Raw genomic sequence first — 16,569 nt, 5'->3', positions numbered from 1 at the left:
ACAAATGTACATCAAAACGATGCTCAGACAATGAAGGAGAATCTGACTATTTCTCATATAAAGATGAAGACTGCTAGGTTGGTGGATCTCCGGTCGATTGCCTGTGGAAGATGAGAGCTTTGCTGTGTTTTGCTAGTGTTTTTTATTAAGACCATTGAGGTCAGTTTTGGTTATTTAAGTTAAACATTATAATAATGACACTGTACGTGATACACTGATGAAATTGTTATATATATGAAACTTGATCATAACATACATGTAGTTTATATCTAGTTTTGTTCCTTTATAAAACTAGGTATGACAGAGAAACAGAATAATTATTACCAAACGAGATGCAAGAAACAAAGAGAAACATTTGTTTTTATATTAACAGATACTTCAAATGGTGTTTCTCACTAGAATCACCTCCCCTCTCATATACAATCTTTAGAAATCCGAATCCACTAAACTAGCCAAATATTTATACAAATTAATTCTAATTCATTATAAAACCATTTATAGTGAGTAACCAAATCCAAAATATTTCTAGTAAAATACATAACCGCGACCAACGCGACATAAGACAGTACCCATTTCGTGGTCACTAGCATCTTCTTCCACTAGTACGGTACGTGTAATAATCGAAACTCCAGGGGGTTTGGTGCAAAACCACCACCGGTCGGTCCCCTCAGAATCCACGCTCGCTACTCGACGTCGACGCGACGCTTCCCACCCTTTCCCCATCGGTTGACGCGTCCCACCGCCACGCGCTCCCCTTCCCCGAGACGGAGATGGCGGCCATGGGCGGCGAAGACGCGGCGGCGGTGCGCACGGAGGAGTCCCTCTCCGGCGGCGTCGACGTATGGAGCGACGCCGTCTCCTCCCACGCCCCCGACCATCTCCTCGTCATGGTCCACGGCATCCTCGGCAGGTGCGTGCGCCGCCTTCTCTTCCCTCCCCCGCGACCTCCGTTTCTCCGGCTCTCCCGTAGAGCGGGATTAGCATTGGTAGATCGTTTGTTAGGCGGCGCCGATGTCGAGTGGGGTCGGGTGGCGTCGGGGTCGGGATGGATTGGTATGTAATGTGGAATGGCGGATTGGCGTTCCTGGGGTTTCGTTCGCTACCATGCACTGCCCTGATGCCCATGTTGGAACCAACATGGGCACAAAAATTCCACCGAACAATGAAATGGTGGATTTTTGTGGGGGTTGAGGCCGTGTTAGAACCAGATGCTGGGGTTTCTGGGACTGGGTTGCGCAGTTAATGATTACGCCTGTGCATTGCATTGTTCGGTGTGCCTGGGTTGAAATCAGATGATACATTTCGGTGGAATTTCTTAGAGGGGCTGACGCGGCATACGGCATTGGATTGGGCGTGTTGCGATTTTGGCTTGTGTTAGTGTCTAGGAAATTTATCTGGTGGCTCATTCTAGCGTTTAGTCCTGTGGACGACCATCCTGGTTGCTCTATTGGAGGATTTGATAGAAAAGCACGTTACTTTTGTGTACAGTAAGCATTTAGTGACGATCCGGCAAATAGAACCAAATATTTGGAATCCTTTCTTCAGGATTCAAGTTGGCTTCATAGCTAAAAATCCACTGCTACTATGGATAAATACTGGATGACTTACTGTGCTAAACTGATAACATTATTATGCCGAACCTATATTTTCCCACAGTAGCATAGGCAGGCACAAAGATTCTGCAAGAAGGCCGAAACTAGAGGATCATTGTTTGACATTTCGAATACACAAGCAATGCTAAGTATGAGTTGCCATTTGCAAGATTGATTGCATGCTACTATTTGCTGATGTAATCTTATTGTTCGCTGGAGTTTATGACTGACTTTTCGTTTCAGCGACACATATATGTTTGTCGCGTTTGCTGGCCATATTTGTAGTTACATTTCTCAGCTGATGACCTTTTTCTGCTATTTTTGTTTTGTTATTCAATTTTCCCCTTTTCTTTGAACAGTACTGGTGACTGGCAATACACAGCTAACGAATTTGTAAAGCAACTCCCTGACGATGTAATCGTGCACTGTAAGTTGTCACTTTGTACTATTCATTACCAAGTTCAGTTTCTATTACATTTTTTTTCTTCAATTTCTTATTTCTATGAATAATCTCTTTGTTCATTTTTATCGGAAACATATTTTACAACGAAATTAGAAAATACAAAATGTTGTTGTGTGAAGATGAAAAAATTGTTTCTAGCTTTGCTCCTTAGACCTATTGCCCTATTGGCGACTTGGAAGAACCCTTGCCTTTTGTTTAGCTTGAGATTTAATTATCGTGGCTCTAGCATGAATCTAAGGCTTTAGAGTAACAAAAAACAGTGAGACAAATATGCTGTGAACCTTTGGCCACTACTGTTGATTCTCATGTTAATGTAATGGTTTGGCCAATGAGAAGGATTTTTCTTTATTGATTTGTCACACTATCACAATGATACATTGTAGTTCTTTTTGCTTTGTTCCATTCTTCACTGTGGGCAAGGTTTTTGGGAAACACCCAGAATGGTTTAACATAATGTTAGTTGGTCAGATCTGCATGCAGCTTCGTTGGCAACTGGCTGCAATCCTGCTTTGGAACCTTTTCTTTTATTTTTTATTAATCAAATCCATTGATTGGGAATAGGGTATATGTTTGGAAAGAGTAGTCGACCGGTAGTCAATTTTACTACTGTGAGCTTATATTTGTGAATGTTCTATCAAATTATGCAGAAGAACTAAAATAACTTGAGAAAGCATGTTTTTCATGAGAGAACCCAAAAGAATCAAATGCTACTAACTACTATTATGTTCAGCTTCAAACTTCGAGTATTGCTCTGTAATTACCATAACGTAATACAAATTGGCCCCCTTCCTGAATTTCTTATTTGAAGGAGGCTGTAAGATTGGTTAGTCTATTTATCAAGCTTGTGTTATCCAGACTTATTTGTTCCAATTTTACAGGTAGTGAAAGAAACATGTCAATGTTGACTCTAGATGGAGTTGACATTATGGGGGAACGCTTGGCAGATGAGGTAAATATCCCAGTAAGCTAATCGGTTAATAATTACAAAGCTAATATTTAGAGGCTAGCTGTTGTGCCATAGTGATTTTTTATTGAATTTTATTCTGTCTCAAGCTATTCTTTCTGACACAATCCCTATTCCCTAAACACCAATGTACACATCAGTAGTTTTAGATGCTCACTTGCATTCTTCTCTTACTCAGGTGCTTGATGTAATTAGTCGAAAGCCAGAACTCACCAAGATTTCCTTTCTCGCACACTCCGTTGGAGGGTTAGCAGCAAGATATGCAATTGCAAAACTTTACAGAGAACCAAATGGCGCGTCTGATGGGCGAGCCAAAGGGACCATCTGCGGGTTGGAAGCAATGAACTTTATTACTGTAGCAACGCCTCACCTTGGTTCACGAGGGAACAAGCAGGTTCAGTTGTTGACTGCCTTTCTTCAGCAAGCTAGATGTCTCTCTATTTTTCATAGAACTCTAATTTTTTTTGTTTACCACGATGATGGCACCTGATAATTGATATTGTATCCATCTTTTGAAACTATTCCCTCCGATCTAAAATGTAAGTCATTTTTGGATTCTCATTGATCGAACTTTATAAGTTCCATCAATATATATGAAATTACATAGATTGACAACATAAAAACAACATCACTAGATCCCTCATGGAAAATACTCTCATAATATATAATTGTTTATATCAGAATCAACATATTTTTGGTAGAAATTGCTAGTCAAAGTGTAATCTTGGAACCGTGCCAATGTCCTAAGCGACTTACATTTTCGATCAGAGGGAGTACTAAAAAAACCATTTGCTCATGTCCTCTATAATTCCAATTTTCTCTTAAGAAAAATCTGATATTTCTTTCATGCATCATATCTCTAGAGTCTGACTAGAAGATAAAATATATGTAGAAATAGTAGATGCTAACAGTTTTGTTTTCACTGACTACAGAACATTTGATGCATAAAAAAGAGTCCTATATGGATGGCTAAAATCCTCCAAACCTTTTGATGAAGAGATAAAAAATATCGTTCTTATAAAGTGAAAAACTCATGCAGTTGTTGCTAGGCTTCTTGGTTCTTGCCCCTCCAACTGCATTTTTTTTTTCAAAATATCCTCTCTTTTTTTACCTAACTTGTTTGGAGTAATCTAACCGACTTATATGCCTGAAGATCTTGTCAGAATTTCATTCGATAAACAAAATTTATTTAGGTTCCAGTTCTGCTCCAGCTCATATATCCCATATTCCATGATCCATTGACACAAGTCATCTCCACTATTTATTTGACATGAACTTTCTTTACCGTTACAAATTAGGTTCCTCTCTTGTTTGGATCCGTTGCAATGGAAAAGGTTGCTTGCCGTGTCGTCCATTGGATATTTAAGAGAACTGGTAGACATCTCTTTCTAACTGACGACGATGAAGGCCAGCCACCACTGTTGCAGCGAATGGTTGAAGATCACAGCGATCTCTACTTTATGTAAGGTTTATCCTGCTTTTGGTTTATTTTGGATTTTTCTATTTCTTGTACAACTAATATTTTGTCTTATTCTGCCTTGCATATTCTATTATAACTATACTCTGCACCTTTTTTAGATCTGCTTTGCGAGCATTCAAGCGACGAGTGGCATATGCAAACGCTGACTGTGATCGTATCCTTATTATTTGAGATATTTACATTTTTTTTTATGTGTTATCCATATTGTTCGCTTTATTATTTTAGACTTTTGGCTTGGCACTTCTTTAATTCATGAAATTCAGATATTGTTGGCTGGAGAACATCATCTATTAGAAGAAACACTGAGCTGCCTGAGGTATTTTACTGACTTGTGATTTTTGTGGGACAACTATTTAGAAAGGTTCCTTTTGTTGCTTCATTATCTGCAGTTGGAGGTATCCTCTTCTGAGAAGTACCCCCACATTGTACATGAAGAGCACTCAGAAGAAATTGATGATGAGAAGTGCCAAGATTCCATGACAGACTGTAATTTGGACATTCTGGAAGGTCAGTTTATAGAATTGCATGCAGATCTATTTTTCTGCCTGTGCTTCTAAGAAACTATATTTGGGACTGAAAGGCTTTGTTGTTGTTGTAGTTGTTGTTGCTTCTAAGAAACTATATTGTTCTCTCTCTTCTTTTTGCCTGTTTCATGTAAATAATGCTTCAGTGCGAGTGCAAAAGGTGGTTTGTTTGCTTAGTCCTTCCATAACATGGTTTGTCATGCTATATATTTGAATAAATCAGTCAACTTCGGAAATCAACTTACCTAGTATTGTCTTTAAAACAGTGGGGCAGCGATAAATTTTGTAGTAGTGTCATTTTGGTCCTGCCACCAGGCATGCATTAGTATTTTGGATGGGACAATGACGTGGCAGCCAAAACTGTCTTCATGGTTTTGCTAATTCACCCCCTACCATGTGAATGAGCCTGGCCTGAGAACCCTATGAACTGGGATATTTGACATGGTGACTGGCGTGCTGCGTAGCAAAATCTTTTAATCTGTGAGTATCTGCACATTTGATAACAGGGTTAGGCTGTTGATAAAATTTCCTTGGCCAGTTGGTCTATTTTGAAGTTCCAGACTGAAGCAGCACCTAACATGATTTGACAACTAGGGGTTTTGTCCACTTGCCGTATGTGTGGAAGAATTTGCATAGTATACGTGGATGGTGGACCATGACGCTTGCTGGTATTGCTAAGCTGATAATTGTTTTTGCTTATCTCATAGCACAACACTTAGAAGTGAAATCTGAAATCAGCTCGTAATGGAAGTTATCCTTTTAACATGTTCTCAGTTGACTTATGCAATGTTGGAGATACCGGCGCTGGGACACACACGACGAACTGGAGACCAAAAACCAGAGTGAACAAAGGATGCAAAACACGAATTTGTGCTGCGTGAAACTGCTCGCAGCTTTTCTGTTTTCTCCTTTATTTATAAGCCAAACAGCCATGCAATAATGGCTAAATAAAAACTGCACTAACAGTCATGCATCTAACATGCAGAAACGGAAAAGACTAACTGCACTAACAACTGAAAAACTGAAATGCATGGCCACTAATTGCATGCAAACAGAAACTGAAAAAAAAAAAAACTAACTGCTTAGGATTAAAAATCATGCAACAAACTCCCCCTAATCCTGATGCAGTGCAGTTCTTGGGTGTGCAGTTCTTGGGTGTTGACGATGCCAATCTTCGCGCGGAGCTCCATGACCTTGACGCGCCCGAGAGGCTTTGTGAGAATGTCTGCCAGCTGTTCCTTGTCGCTGACGGTCTCGATGTTGATTTTTCCTCCCTCGATGCATTCCTAGATGAAATGATGTTGAGTATCAATGTGTTTGCTCCTGTCATGAAAAAACGAGTTCTTGCATAGAGATATGGCTGCTTCGTTGTCCACATTCAACACTGCTGCTTCGGGCTTGTTGCTGTCAATGTCGCTCAGCAGATGGGCAAGCCAAACGGCCTGGCACGCCGCGGTGGAGGCAACGATGTACGACCTCACAGGAAGAGAGAGCAATCACTCTGCTTCTACGACTGCCAGCTGATTGGGCTCCGGCCAAGGAAGAAGAGGATGCCTGTGGTACTCTTGTGGTCATCAACGTTGTCGGCCAAGTTGCCAATGCTGTACCCTATCAGCCGTGGCCGTTCGTTGAGCTTCCTTGCGTAGTGGCAACCCATGTTCAGAGTCCCGGTGATGTAGTGCAGGACACGTTTCACTGCAGTGAGGTGATCTTCCCTAGGCGCCTCCATGAAACGACTCACGTACCCTATGGCAAAGGTGATGTCAGGTTGGGTATGAACCAAGTAGCGGAGGCTGCCGATGATGCTGCGGTACTTGGTCGCATCCACAGGTTGACTTGTGCTCTGCTTGCTTAGCTTCAGTCACGTCTCCATGGGCACTTGACATGGATTGCAGTTGGTATGCCATTGCTCTCCAAGATCTTGCGCGCGTAGGCTGTCTGTCCGATGGTGATGCCACTCGCGCGCTGTCGGACCTTGATGCCGAGGTAGTAGCTTAGAAGTCCGATGTCACTCATCCTGAACAACCTTTGCATCTCCTTGAATCTACGGATCACAAGCTTACCGATCCTGGTGATGATCAGGTCGTTAACATACACACGGACGAGGGGGCGGGATGCGCCTTCGTCTCGTCCATACACGACATGCTCCAAGGTGCTTCGCTGGAAGCCAAGCTTGATCAGGCTGTCGTCGAGCTTGGAGTTCCATGCCCTTGGTGCTTGGCGTAGTCCGTACCAGGCTTTTTTCAGTTTGAGCACCCTGCGCTTAGTACCGTCATGAACGAAGCTTGGTGGTTGGACCACGTACACCTCTGTGGGCACGCCATTGAGGAACACACTCTTCACGTTCATGTGATGGACTTGCCATCCTTCATGTGCTACCACGGCCAGAAGAACTCGCACGGACTCCATGCGTGCTATGAGGGTGAACACTTCCTCGAAGTCGATCCAAGGCGTTGCGCATACCTCTTTGCCACCAATCACGCGTTGCACTTGATGATGGCACCGTGCTTGTCGCGCTTCGCCTTGAAGACCCACTTGAGCCCAATTGGTTGGTGGCCACTAGGGAGGTCGACGAGCTCCTGCGTGTTGTTGTCGTCAATCGACTTCATCTTGTCCAACATCGCGTGATGCCAACATTCATGCTGTTCTGCTTTAGCGAGGGTGCTTGGTTCCTCAGCGCTCACCATGTGAAGCTCGTTGAGGTCGAGTTGGCGTGGTGTGTACCCTTGTGGCGTGGTTGGACCGAGGATGTTGTCGACGGTGCGATTGCATTGGGATCGCCTTCTTCAATAGCCGCATCAAGTCCAGAGTTGTGTGTGGGTGGCGTGACGTGCTCAATCGCTACCAGAGTTCGATCCACCGCAACCGCAGGTGTCGCCTTCAAAGGTGTTCAGGCCATGGCGACCACTGTCTAATTGCGACACTCAATGACCCCATTCTGTTGCGGAGAATAGGGGGCTGTGAGCTACCGCTGAACATCGCGCTCGACGCAGTAGTCCCCGAATTCCACCGAAGTGAACTCGCCGCCACGGTCGGTGCGGAGTACCTTAAGCTTCCATCCTAACAACACCTCCGCCATGGCCTGGAACCGCATGATCGATGTCAGAGCTTGGTCCTTACTCGCGAGGAGACTAAGCCACATGTATTGGCTCAAGTCATCTACCAGCAGCAGGAAGTAGTGGCTGTCGCTCAACATCGTTGGTGTGATCGGCCTGCAGAGGTCGTCGTGGATGAGGTCGAGGACATGCGTCGCGCGGTGTCGAGCTTGCTCCGGGAATGAGCTCCGTTGTTGCTTGCCGGCAAGGCAGCTATCGCACTTGATCCACCTGATCAATGCACGACAACTCTCGTACCTTGTGTTGGGCGAGCTTATATAGTGCCTAAAAGCTTATATGGTCGTACCTGGCATGCCAATGTCAGGACTCGTCGGAGCTCCTCGCTGACAGGCATACCGGGTGCCCAATGTCGAGGCTAAACATGTACAACCGGCTAGGGGAGCGCTTGACCCTTGCCAATAGTTGCCGCTCTAGGTCCTGGATCCGCGGGATGCCGTCGTCAACCAGCACATGACAACCGTTCTCATCAAGCTGCCCAATGTTGATGATGGTGGTGAGCCGGGGAATGAAGTACACCCCCGTGAGCACACGATGCTTGCCGGTCTTGCAGGCGAACAAGATCGTGCTGCGCTCCTCGATGTCAACGATGGAGCCATTGCCGAACTTGACGGTGCCACAGATTCCGGAGTTGATCTCGAAGAAGGCAGTGTGCGACCCAATCATGTGGTTCGTGGCACCGGTGTCAAGGTACCACATCCGATCGTCATAGTCCTCTTGATCCAGTTGTGCGAATACCTTCGCCTCGACCAGCTGTGGAATGGACATGGCAGGCAGTGTGACACAAGCCTTGGCCATCGAAAGTGTGAGCTCGTATGTGGGCCTTGGCCCCTTTTGGCTTGCTGTGGCAATCCTTGGTCCAATGGCTGTAGTTGCCGCAGTTCCGACATTGGTCCTAACCACCTCCTGGGCCGGACATATTGGCATTGCCGTCGCACGGCCGTTGCCGCGACAGCACCGACGGTTCTTGCCATGAAGACAATGAGAGCCGCCATTGCCACCGCTACTAAATCCTCCTTCACTATCGCGCTTTTTCATGCGAGCTAGCCACTCCTTAGTGAGGAGTAGCTTCTGCCCACCACTGCTTGAAGAGACGAGCTTGTACCTTTGCTCCACAGCGCGCAAGCGACAGGTCACCTCCTCGATCGAGATTGTGCTCAGATCAAGTAGGGTCTCGATGGAGATGGCGACCTGCTGGAGATGTTTCAGGACGACTTGCAGAAATTTTCGCACCACCTCAACATCAGTAACTTCATCTCCCATGACTCGGAGGTTGTTGGCGAGGCTCATGATCCTCATGGCAAAGTCGTCGACAGACTCACCATCTTTGAACTCGATCTCGTCGAGCTCATGTCGTAGCTTATGTGCGTTCGTTTCTCTGACACACTCAACGCTGATGCGCATTGTCTTGATCGCGTCCTAGGCGTCCTTAGCAGTGCCCTTGACGGCGAGAGTGGACAGCATCTTCGACGACACGACGCGGAGAATGGCGGATAGCGCTAGGTTGTCGTCACGGTAATCACCGCCGTTGGATTTGATTGCCTCCCAAAGGCCTTGCGCCAGCAGGTTCACGCGCATCACGAGCGCCCACTCAGTGTAGTTCGTCCATGTGAGCATGGAGTAGACCACCGAGCCCGATGCCTCCTTGATGACGCATTGCATAACCACTTCGTGGCCACCGTCGTCACGGTGCTGCGGCTGGTGCAAAGGTGTCGGTGAGCTACGACGGTCTTGGCGCGGAGGAGTCCTCAACTGCGTGCCCATAGGAGCCCACGATGACATAGTTGCACTTGTATCGACAACACAGGCTCTGTTACCAAATGTTGGAGATACCGGCGTTGGGACACACGAACTGTAGACCAATAACCAAAGTGACCAAAGGATGCAAAACACGAATTTGTGCTGCGTGAAACTACTTGCAACTTTTCTGTTTTCTCCTTTATGTATAAGCCAAACAGCCATGCATCTAACAACCATGCATTAACGGTTAAATAAAAACTGCACTAACAGCCATGCATCTAACATGCAGAAATGGAAAAGACTAACTGCTTTAACAACTGGAAAACTGAAATGCATGACCACCAATTGCATGCAAACAGAAACTGGAAAAAAAAACTAACTGCTCAGGATTAAAAATCATGCAACATGCAATGCAATCCACCTACACCTGGAATGCTTTTTGGTCTTTTCGGAGTGATATCCAGTGACATAACATTTTAGAAGTAGGCTGTATCTCAATATTTGAATACCTATAATCTGGATGAACGCTCCATCCTTCTCTTGGGTTGTGTACAGGGTATCATTTGATCATGGTTCTGGAGTCTGGGCACCATTTCTATGTTTTTACATTTGCCTTCACGAGTACAAACAAAAATATTATGCATTTACAAGGGGTTAAATGATTAGTGAGTGCTCATTTTTCAGACCTGAGAAGACAGAATATACATGTTTCCCAATTCCCACATTTTCTGCTTCATAACTAACAAGCCAGCCTTGTCTAGAATCACCTTAAGATTTTATGGTGCTCGAGTTGGCATGTATTTCTTCATCTATGTAATTTGCTATTTTTGGATTCCTGTGAAAACTTGCAATTTGTTGAACTTTGGGGTTGCATCTCCATAAAGCTCACAAACTTTTGTGTCCCTATATAACAATAGAGTATAGTACGCCATGATAGAATATCTGTATTCCATACTGTTTTCCTTCATTTGAGGTCCTTTTGCATCCTTTCCTGATGCTTATTTTTTTGCATTAGCTCACATGATTGGCTGACTGGTTGTGTCTGGGCATTTGCCACTAATTTCCTATAAAATTATCAAGTATTTTGATGATGTAGCTATTTTGCATATATATTCACATTGTTTATATGTGTACTTAAGTCTTCTGTGAACCTTAAGAAAATAAAGTGATGACTTCTTACAAGTCCATTGATTCACATAGGTAAGTAATAAGATTCATCGTAGCTTAGGTAGAGCCATCCGTGTTTTCTCACTACATGATTTTGATTTTATATCATGAGTTATTGACTTCTGAATGTAAAAGTTAGGACCCAAAACGTTGGTCATAAGTAATTAGCAAGCCAGTCTGTTGATTCCAAAATGAGTAGGTTCATGACTCAAATTCAACAGTCAACTGGAGGACTGCTATCATGTAGATTGTGAAGGCCATTTTGTCCTATATTTCTCACCATGCTACTGCTTACCAGAATTATTGACTACATTATATAACATAGGACCTGAGAAATATATGTGAGGACAAAAGCTGGGGGAGACCTCTTTGTGTTTTTTATTGCGATAGATTTGATAGAGTTATGTGCTCATCTTTTGTTATTTAGTATTTCATTGTAATACTTTTGATGGCTTATATGTTTCTTGTAGTTGTAATCAGTTAGCTAGATGAGGCATCATTTCTATGATATGAAATGGTTACCAAACAAGAATATGGAATGGAAGTAAAAGGAATTCCAATAGAAGATGAACCAACCGAGTATGTGCACTAGGCACGGCTATGTATGTGAAATAGAAGATATTGACTCCAGCCTCATGAGCATGGCTATTTATTGTTCTTATGAAGCTTAGGAAGATTCGTGGAGGTGATATCTTAACTGCTAACGCTGAAGTCCACTTTATTTGTTTCAAAAAATCCACTTATCCGCACGATCATTTTCCGGAAGTGGTTGGAAACGTTTCCCGTCCAGTGTCATGATTCTAATTTTCTGATTGTGTCATCATGCAGAGAAAATGGTGACAGGACTTCGAAGAGTTTCATGGGAGAAGGTAGATGTGAGCTTCCACACCAGCATGACGAGCTTCGCGGCACATAGCACTATTCAGGTTTCTAATCTGCCTTACTGCTGTCACTGTCTTTGCGTTATGCAATTTTGTGATGCAGTAGTAACAATTCTTAACTTTCTCCTTTGTACGGCAGGTGAAGTACGCCTTTATGAACGAAGGTGCCGATGTCATACAACACATAATAGATCACTTCCAAGTCTGAGAATCTCCCACACCATAGGTTTTCCTGACACGCGGTCCTTACCCCTGCCATGCTGATCCAAACGCATCTGCTTGGCAACTATGGATCTGCAGAGTGCAGAGGCAGCTAATCTCGTATAAATTAGATTCAGATGCTTCTTGTGTTGTTGTGTAACAATGTCTCAAAACTGTAGATAAGAGGAGCGCCACGAAAAAAGGCCAAAAAAAATATTGTACCTGTACATTATGTCAGAGGAGAGAAAAGTCCGTTCATGCCCAGAGTTTTGTCTGGGATTTTCTTCTTCCCGAGCTATTTTCAACTGAATGAAAAACATTCTGCCGAGCTTACAAGGGAAGGTGCCCAGAGATCACAAGTGCTCGGTCAATATCTGCTCCAGCCTATCGCAATTAGTCAGACATCACGTAATGTATGGTTCACAAAAGGGTTATGAAGTGTGGCAAGGATGGTGTGTTATCTTCACCGTGAACGTTGATCTATTCTCTCACCGTATGCGTCCGAAAAGGATTGCCATAAAGCAGAAAAGCATTACCGCCGACATGCCTGCCAGGTTTCGTTGCTGCCGAATGGTAATGTCCATACGATGTACCAGCAGGATCTCCAAGGACCACTAGACCAGAGACGGAAATCAAGCAGCTTTCGTGGAAGGAACAGGAAGCCGGTGGACAGAAACTCACTTGCAGCTTGTACACACGCACGCGACGCAGGCCGGCCGCAAGACCTTCTTCACGTCGGCAAGGCTTCTCCGTCGCCGAGCACGAACTTCGCCGCCCCCATCCCACCCAAGACGAGACCATCCAAAATTCATTCCATGGGTCTGCTCAGTCACGTCCAGCGTTCCTACTCGACTCCTCGCAGGTCTCCTGACACGGAACACAAGGCAGAGAGTATACGCATAGTTTTTTTTATTTTATTTTCTGCCCAGATCGCGTGTGTCTGTTCAGCTTTGACAAACGCTGCTGTGCCTGCACTGCCGACCAGTAACCGCAGGGTGAGGGAAATTATAGTAATTTGGAAGAAAATTCTATGAGATTTTATTTTATATAAAGACTCTCTTTTGTGTATATTATATGTCTTATTTTTTTCTCTTAATTGCACGTGTCAGTTGTTAGATCAGAAAATGATAGTATATATTAAAGTTTCGTAGAGATCTTTCGATGAAGATCTCATGAAATTTCCTCCCAGTAACCAATACCCGATCGGTCGCGATGCAGATACGGATGTGGGTCTGGACGCTAACCGCAGGTCCAGCCTTGAGTTCGCCGGTGTCCATCTTGACCGGCACCGCGGACGAATGCACGCCCTGCCCGCCCAGAGGGGGAGGGGCACACACTCCTACAGGGACGTTGATTCCCAGCTCCCCAGACCTGGCGGTTCCTGGCCTCAGCTTTTGCTTGAAAAGGTCTCTCTAACGTCTCTCTCGTCGTCCAGCCTTGCATGGAGGATCATTTCTCGTGTCGGCATTGGAGGGAAGCTCCCGGCTAGGAAAGCAAACACCTTTTGAGGTCGTGTTTCAGTAACCAGGGATTCGACCAAGTCTCATCGGATGGGTACTGAAATTGATGCTGGAACTGCCTTTTCCAATATGTAAAAAAAGAAAATCGACACAAGCCTTACATATGAGGGGCATGTTTAAAATTGAAATGAGGGGCATGTTTAAAATTGAAACGAGGGTCATGTTTGGACTTTGGAGTAGAGCTAATGGATAGGCTACTCTAAAAAAAAAAGAGCTAACGGATAAGCTGTTAGCCGTTTTGGTGTGAAATTTCTTCAAATGCTTGAAATATAGCAAAGTTGGTTTCAAATAGGTTACCTGTACACGGATACGGGTGTTGAAATCCGACTCAAATTCGGATATCTGATTCGGCAAAGAAAATTTAGACACGTGAAATACAACTCGAAATCTAACTTGGATTCGAGGTGTCCAATTCAGCTAAAAAATTTAGATACAGATGTCCAAGTAACACTGGTTTCAAGCACTCGAGAAATAGCAAAGTTGTTTTTCTTTACATTTTTTGTTTTGCAAACCTTTTACTCTAGTGTATGCTATAAATGTGTTGTGCACAGGAAAAACTGATCTTTGCAAAGACGAATAATTTGGCTATCAGTTGATTAGGGTAGCTAAATAGTGTTCTTTCGTCGCAATAAGGGAGAAACTTACAACTTTTGGGAACCTTAATTTCTTATAGTGTCACGAGAACAAATGTTTTCACTCCGTATAACAAAGCACGAAGATACAATTTTTTCTCAACCAGTCAATCAATAAATCTTCATCTATACAAATGTTTCCAATGTACCTACCTACCTATTCCATGTTTGGTATATCTTTTACAACAACCTGCAACAGCACATCGTCTTCTGTACTTGGAAAAAGTTGCGACCAAATACAATAAAAAAAAACAAAGAGGGAAGAAAACAGAGTCAACCCCATTATCTGTTGACCAAACAATTTTTCATCGCCGACATATGCAAGTCCAGAAAAGCTCGCATCGCCGTCGAGGTCGTCAGTGCACGCACTCCATGACGGTGTTCGCCGCGCCGGCCACGTCGATGGAGCCGAGCGCTGACCCGGGCATGTCGGTGCAGCCGCCATCGAGCCGGATACGCATGTCTTTGGCCTTGCTGATGTAGAGCTGCTTGACGTTGCCGCGCTGGTTCTTGACCAGCCGCAGGATGCTGCGCTTGGCGTTGGCCCGGAACGGGCAGTGCGAGCCGAGGAAGCCGTCGACGAGGTGGATGTACGCCTCGAGGTCGTGGCAGCACGCGGCGTCGGCGTCGGGCCGGAGGTACGGCGACGCGCGGCTGTCGAGGCGCAGCTCGCGGCCCACGTCGGCGTAGCCCGGCAGCGGCAGACCGGGCGGGAAGCGCGGCACGACGTCGTGCGCGTTCACCAGGCGGAGCACGCGGGCGCCCCGGGCCTCCACGCGCTCCGCGAACGCGCGGTTGCCCACCCGCGGCCCGCCAAACGAGAACACCGCGACCGGCGCCTGCGCACGGCCCGCGAGCTCGTCGGCGATGAGCACGGCCAGCGCCGCACCCAGGCTGTGCCCCGTGACCGTGATGCTCAACTCCTCCCCTTTGTACTTGTTGAGTAGCCTGCGCACTTCGGACACGACCATCTCCGACAAGCTCGGCGACCGATCGCTGGCTGTCTTGTAGAGGTTCCAGAACCCGCATTCCACCTTCGTGTTGGACGCGTCCGTCGAGGCGACGGCGTTATCGGTTGCCGGGACGAGACCGGCGCGAACGTTCTCGGCCCACTCGAGCACGGTGCAGGTGCCGCGGAGCGCGATGACGATGTCGCGGCGGCCCATGCGGCGGACCTCGGCGGGGCTGTCGCAGACGGCGACGTACCCGACGAGGCTCGTCCGCTGCGCGGCGCACGGCGCGGCAGCGGAGAGCCAGGGCGGGAGTCCCAGGGAGGAGGTCGCGAACAGCGGCGCCGTGACGCGGTACGCGGGGTCCTGGAGCGGGACGCGCGCGCGGTCCCCTGGCGCGGCGTCGGGTCGGGACAAGAAGGCGCCATACGCGGCGTCGACGAACTCCCCGTAGCGCACGATCTCGCGGCGGAGGTCAGGGTGCAGCGGGTCGAGCAGGCCGCGCCAGCCGTCCTCGCCGTGCAGCTGCCGCCACGCCGCCGCGATGTTCCCCCGCGGCGACGGCCCGTCGGGCGCCACCGGCTGGAGCAGGCGCTCCAGCCGCCGCGGCGACAGGGCGGGCGCCGTCTCCTCCCTCACGGCCGCTTCGCCCCTGGTCCGCGCGAGGAACGACGGCAGCCGCAGCAGCGGCTGCTGCCTCCTATTCCCGACCACCGGCTGCAGAGCAGACGACGTCGTCGTCCCACTCCCACCCTCAACGGCGCTCCGGTTCCGGAAAAGACTCTCGAGGTTACCTAGATGGACGCTGTTGCTCGGCGCCGCGGCGACTCTGGCGGTCACCGCAGGGCGGTGCAGCGTCTGTGGGGGCAGCGCCGCGGCGGTGGACATGCAAGGCAAAAGTAGTAGTTGCTACGGCAAGGGAGCTGCATACAAGTCGGCAACGGCGGCGAGAGCCCTGCGGAGCAGATGATCCGATGAGTCCAGCCCGATCGTGATAGCTCATTTATGTAGGCTCGGACGATGGCGGTGGAAGAAGCTGGAGCAGATTGCGTCAACGCCGAAACTTCGTTGGCGCTTCTTTTTGTACGATTTTTCGTTTCTTCTTCTTCTTCTTGTAGTGTCAACTTCGTACTTTTCTTCTTCTTTTTTTTGGCGCGCAAGCACTACAGTATAATGCAACGGTTTTATTCTTAAATTCGGGACGTCACGATTTTATTTTTGTAGCTTTTATCTGTTTTTCTAGGACAGGATTTTTTGTTGGTTGGTTCGTACGGACGGGATGCTGACGGATGCTTGAGCTGCTATCCCAGTTTACGATAATGTTTTTTTTTTTATTGTCTCG

General features: G+C 46.6%; 2 protein-coding genes across 3 annotated transcripts; one reads left to right on the top strand and one right to left on the bottom strand.

The window, feature by feature from the left end:
* Positions 1-647: 647 nt before the first annotated feature.
* On the top strand, positions 648-12,415 carry LOC133895453 (lipid droplet phospholipase 1-like). 2 transcript variants are annotated; one of them, XM_062335772.1, is made up of 10 exons: positions 652-910; positions 1,952-2,019; positions 2,934-3,004; positions 3,198-3,413; positions 4,318-4,481; positions 4,598-4,653; positions 4,763-4,815; positions 4,889-5,006; positions 11,872-11,969; positions 12,064-12,415. In XM_062335772.1, exons 1-10 carry the CDS (start codon positions 771-773, stop codon positions 12,130-12,132), a joined length of 1,053 nt encoding a protein of 350 aa, XP_062191756.1. In that variant the 5' UTR covers positions 652-770; the 3' UTR covers positions 12,133-12,415. The 2 variants fall into 2 exon arrangements, with proteins under 2 accessions (XP_062191757.1, XP_062191756.1); XM_062335773.1 differs by lacking the exons at positions 11,872-11,969; positions 12,064-12,415 and adding an exon at positions 11,514-11,728 and having other exon boundaries at positions 648-910.
* Positions 12,416-14,318: 1,903 nt separating this feature from the next.
* On the bottom strand, positions 14,319-16,284 carry LOC133894794 (phospholipase A1-Ibeta2, chloroplastic-like). Its single transcript, XM_062334962.1, has one exon. The coding sequence runs from the start codon at positions 16,113-16,115 to the stop codon at positions 14,634-14,636; it is 1,482 nt and encodes a 493-aa protein (XP_062190946.1). The 5' UTR covers positions 16,116-16,284; the 3' UTR covers positions 14,319-14,633.
* Between the last annotated feature and the right edge of the window lie 285 nt (positions 16,285-16,569).

The sequence above is a fragment of the Phragmites australis genome, chromosome 16 (genome assembly GCF_958298935.1).
Source record: "Phragmites australis chromosome 16, lpPhrAust1.1, whole genome shotgun sequence".
Lineage (NCBI taxonomy): Eukaryota > Viridiplantae > Streptophyta > Magnoliopsida > Poales > Poaceae > Phragmites > Phragmites australis.
This window is presented reverse-complemented; position numbering and strand designations above follow the sequence as displayed.

Coding starts and splice junctions, on each gene's coding strand:
- LOC133895453 (XM_062335772.1), top strand. CDS start 771: ATGGCGGCCATGGGCGGCGAAGACGCGGCGGCGGTGCGCACGGAGGAG. Junction 3,005..3,197: donor GGGAACGCTTGGCAGATGAG/GTAAATATCCCA, acceptor TCTCTTACTCAG/GTGCTTGATGTAATTAGTCG. Junction 4,816..4,888: donor GAAACACTGAGCTGCCTGAG/GTATTTTACTGA, acceptor CATTATCTGCAG/TTGGAGGTATCCTCTTCTGA.
- LOC133894794 (XM_062334962.1), bottom strand. CDS start 16,115: ATGTCCACCGCCGCGGCGCTGCCCCCACAGACGCTGCACCGCCCTGCG.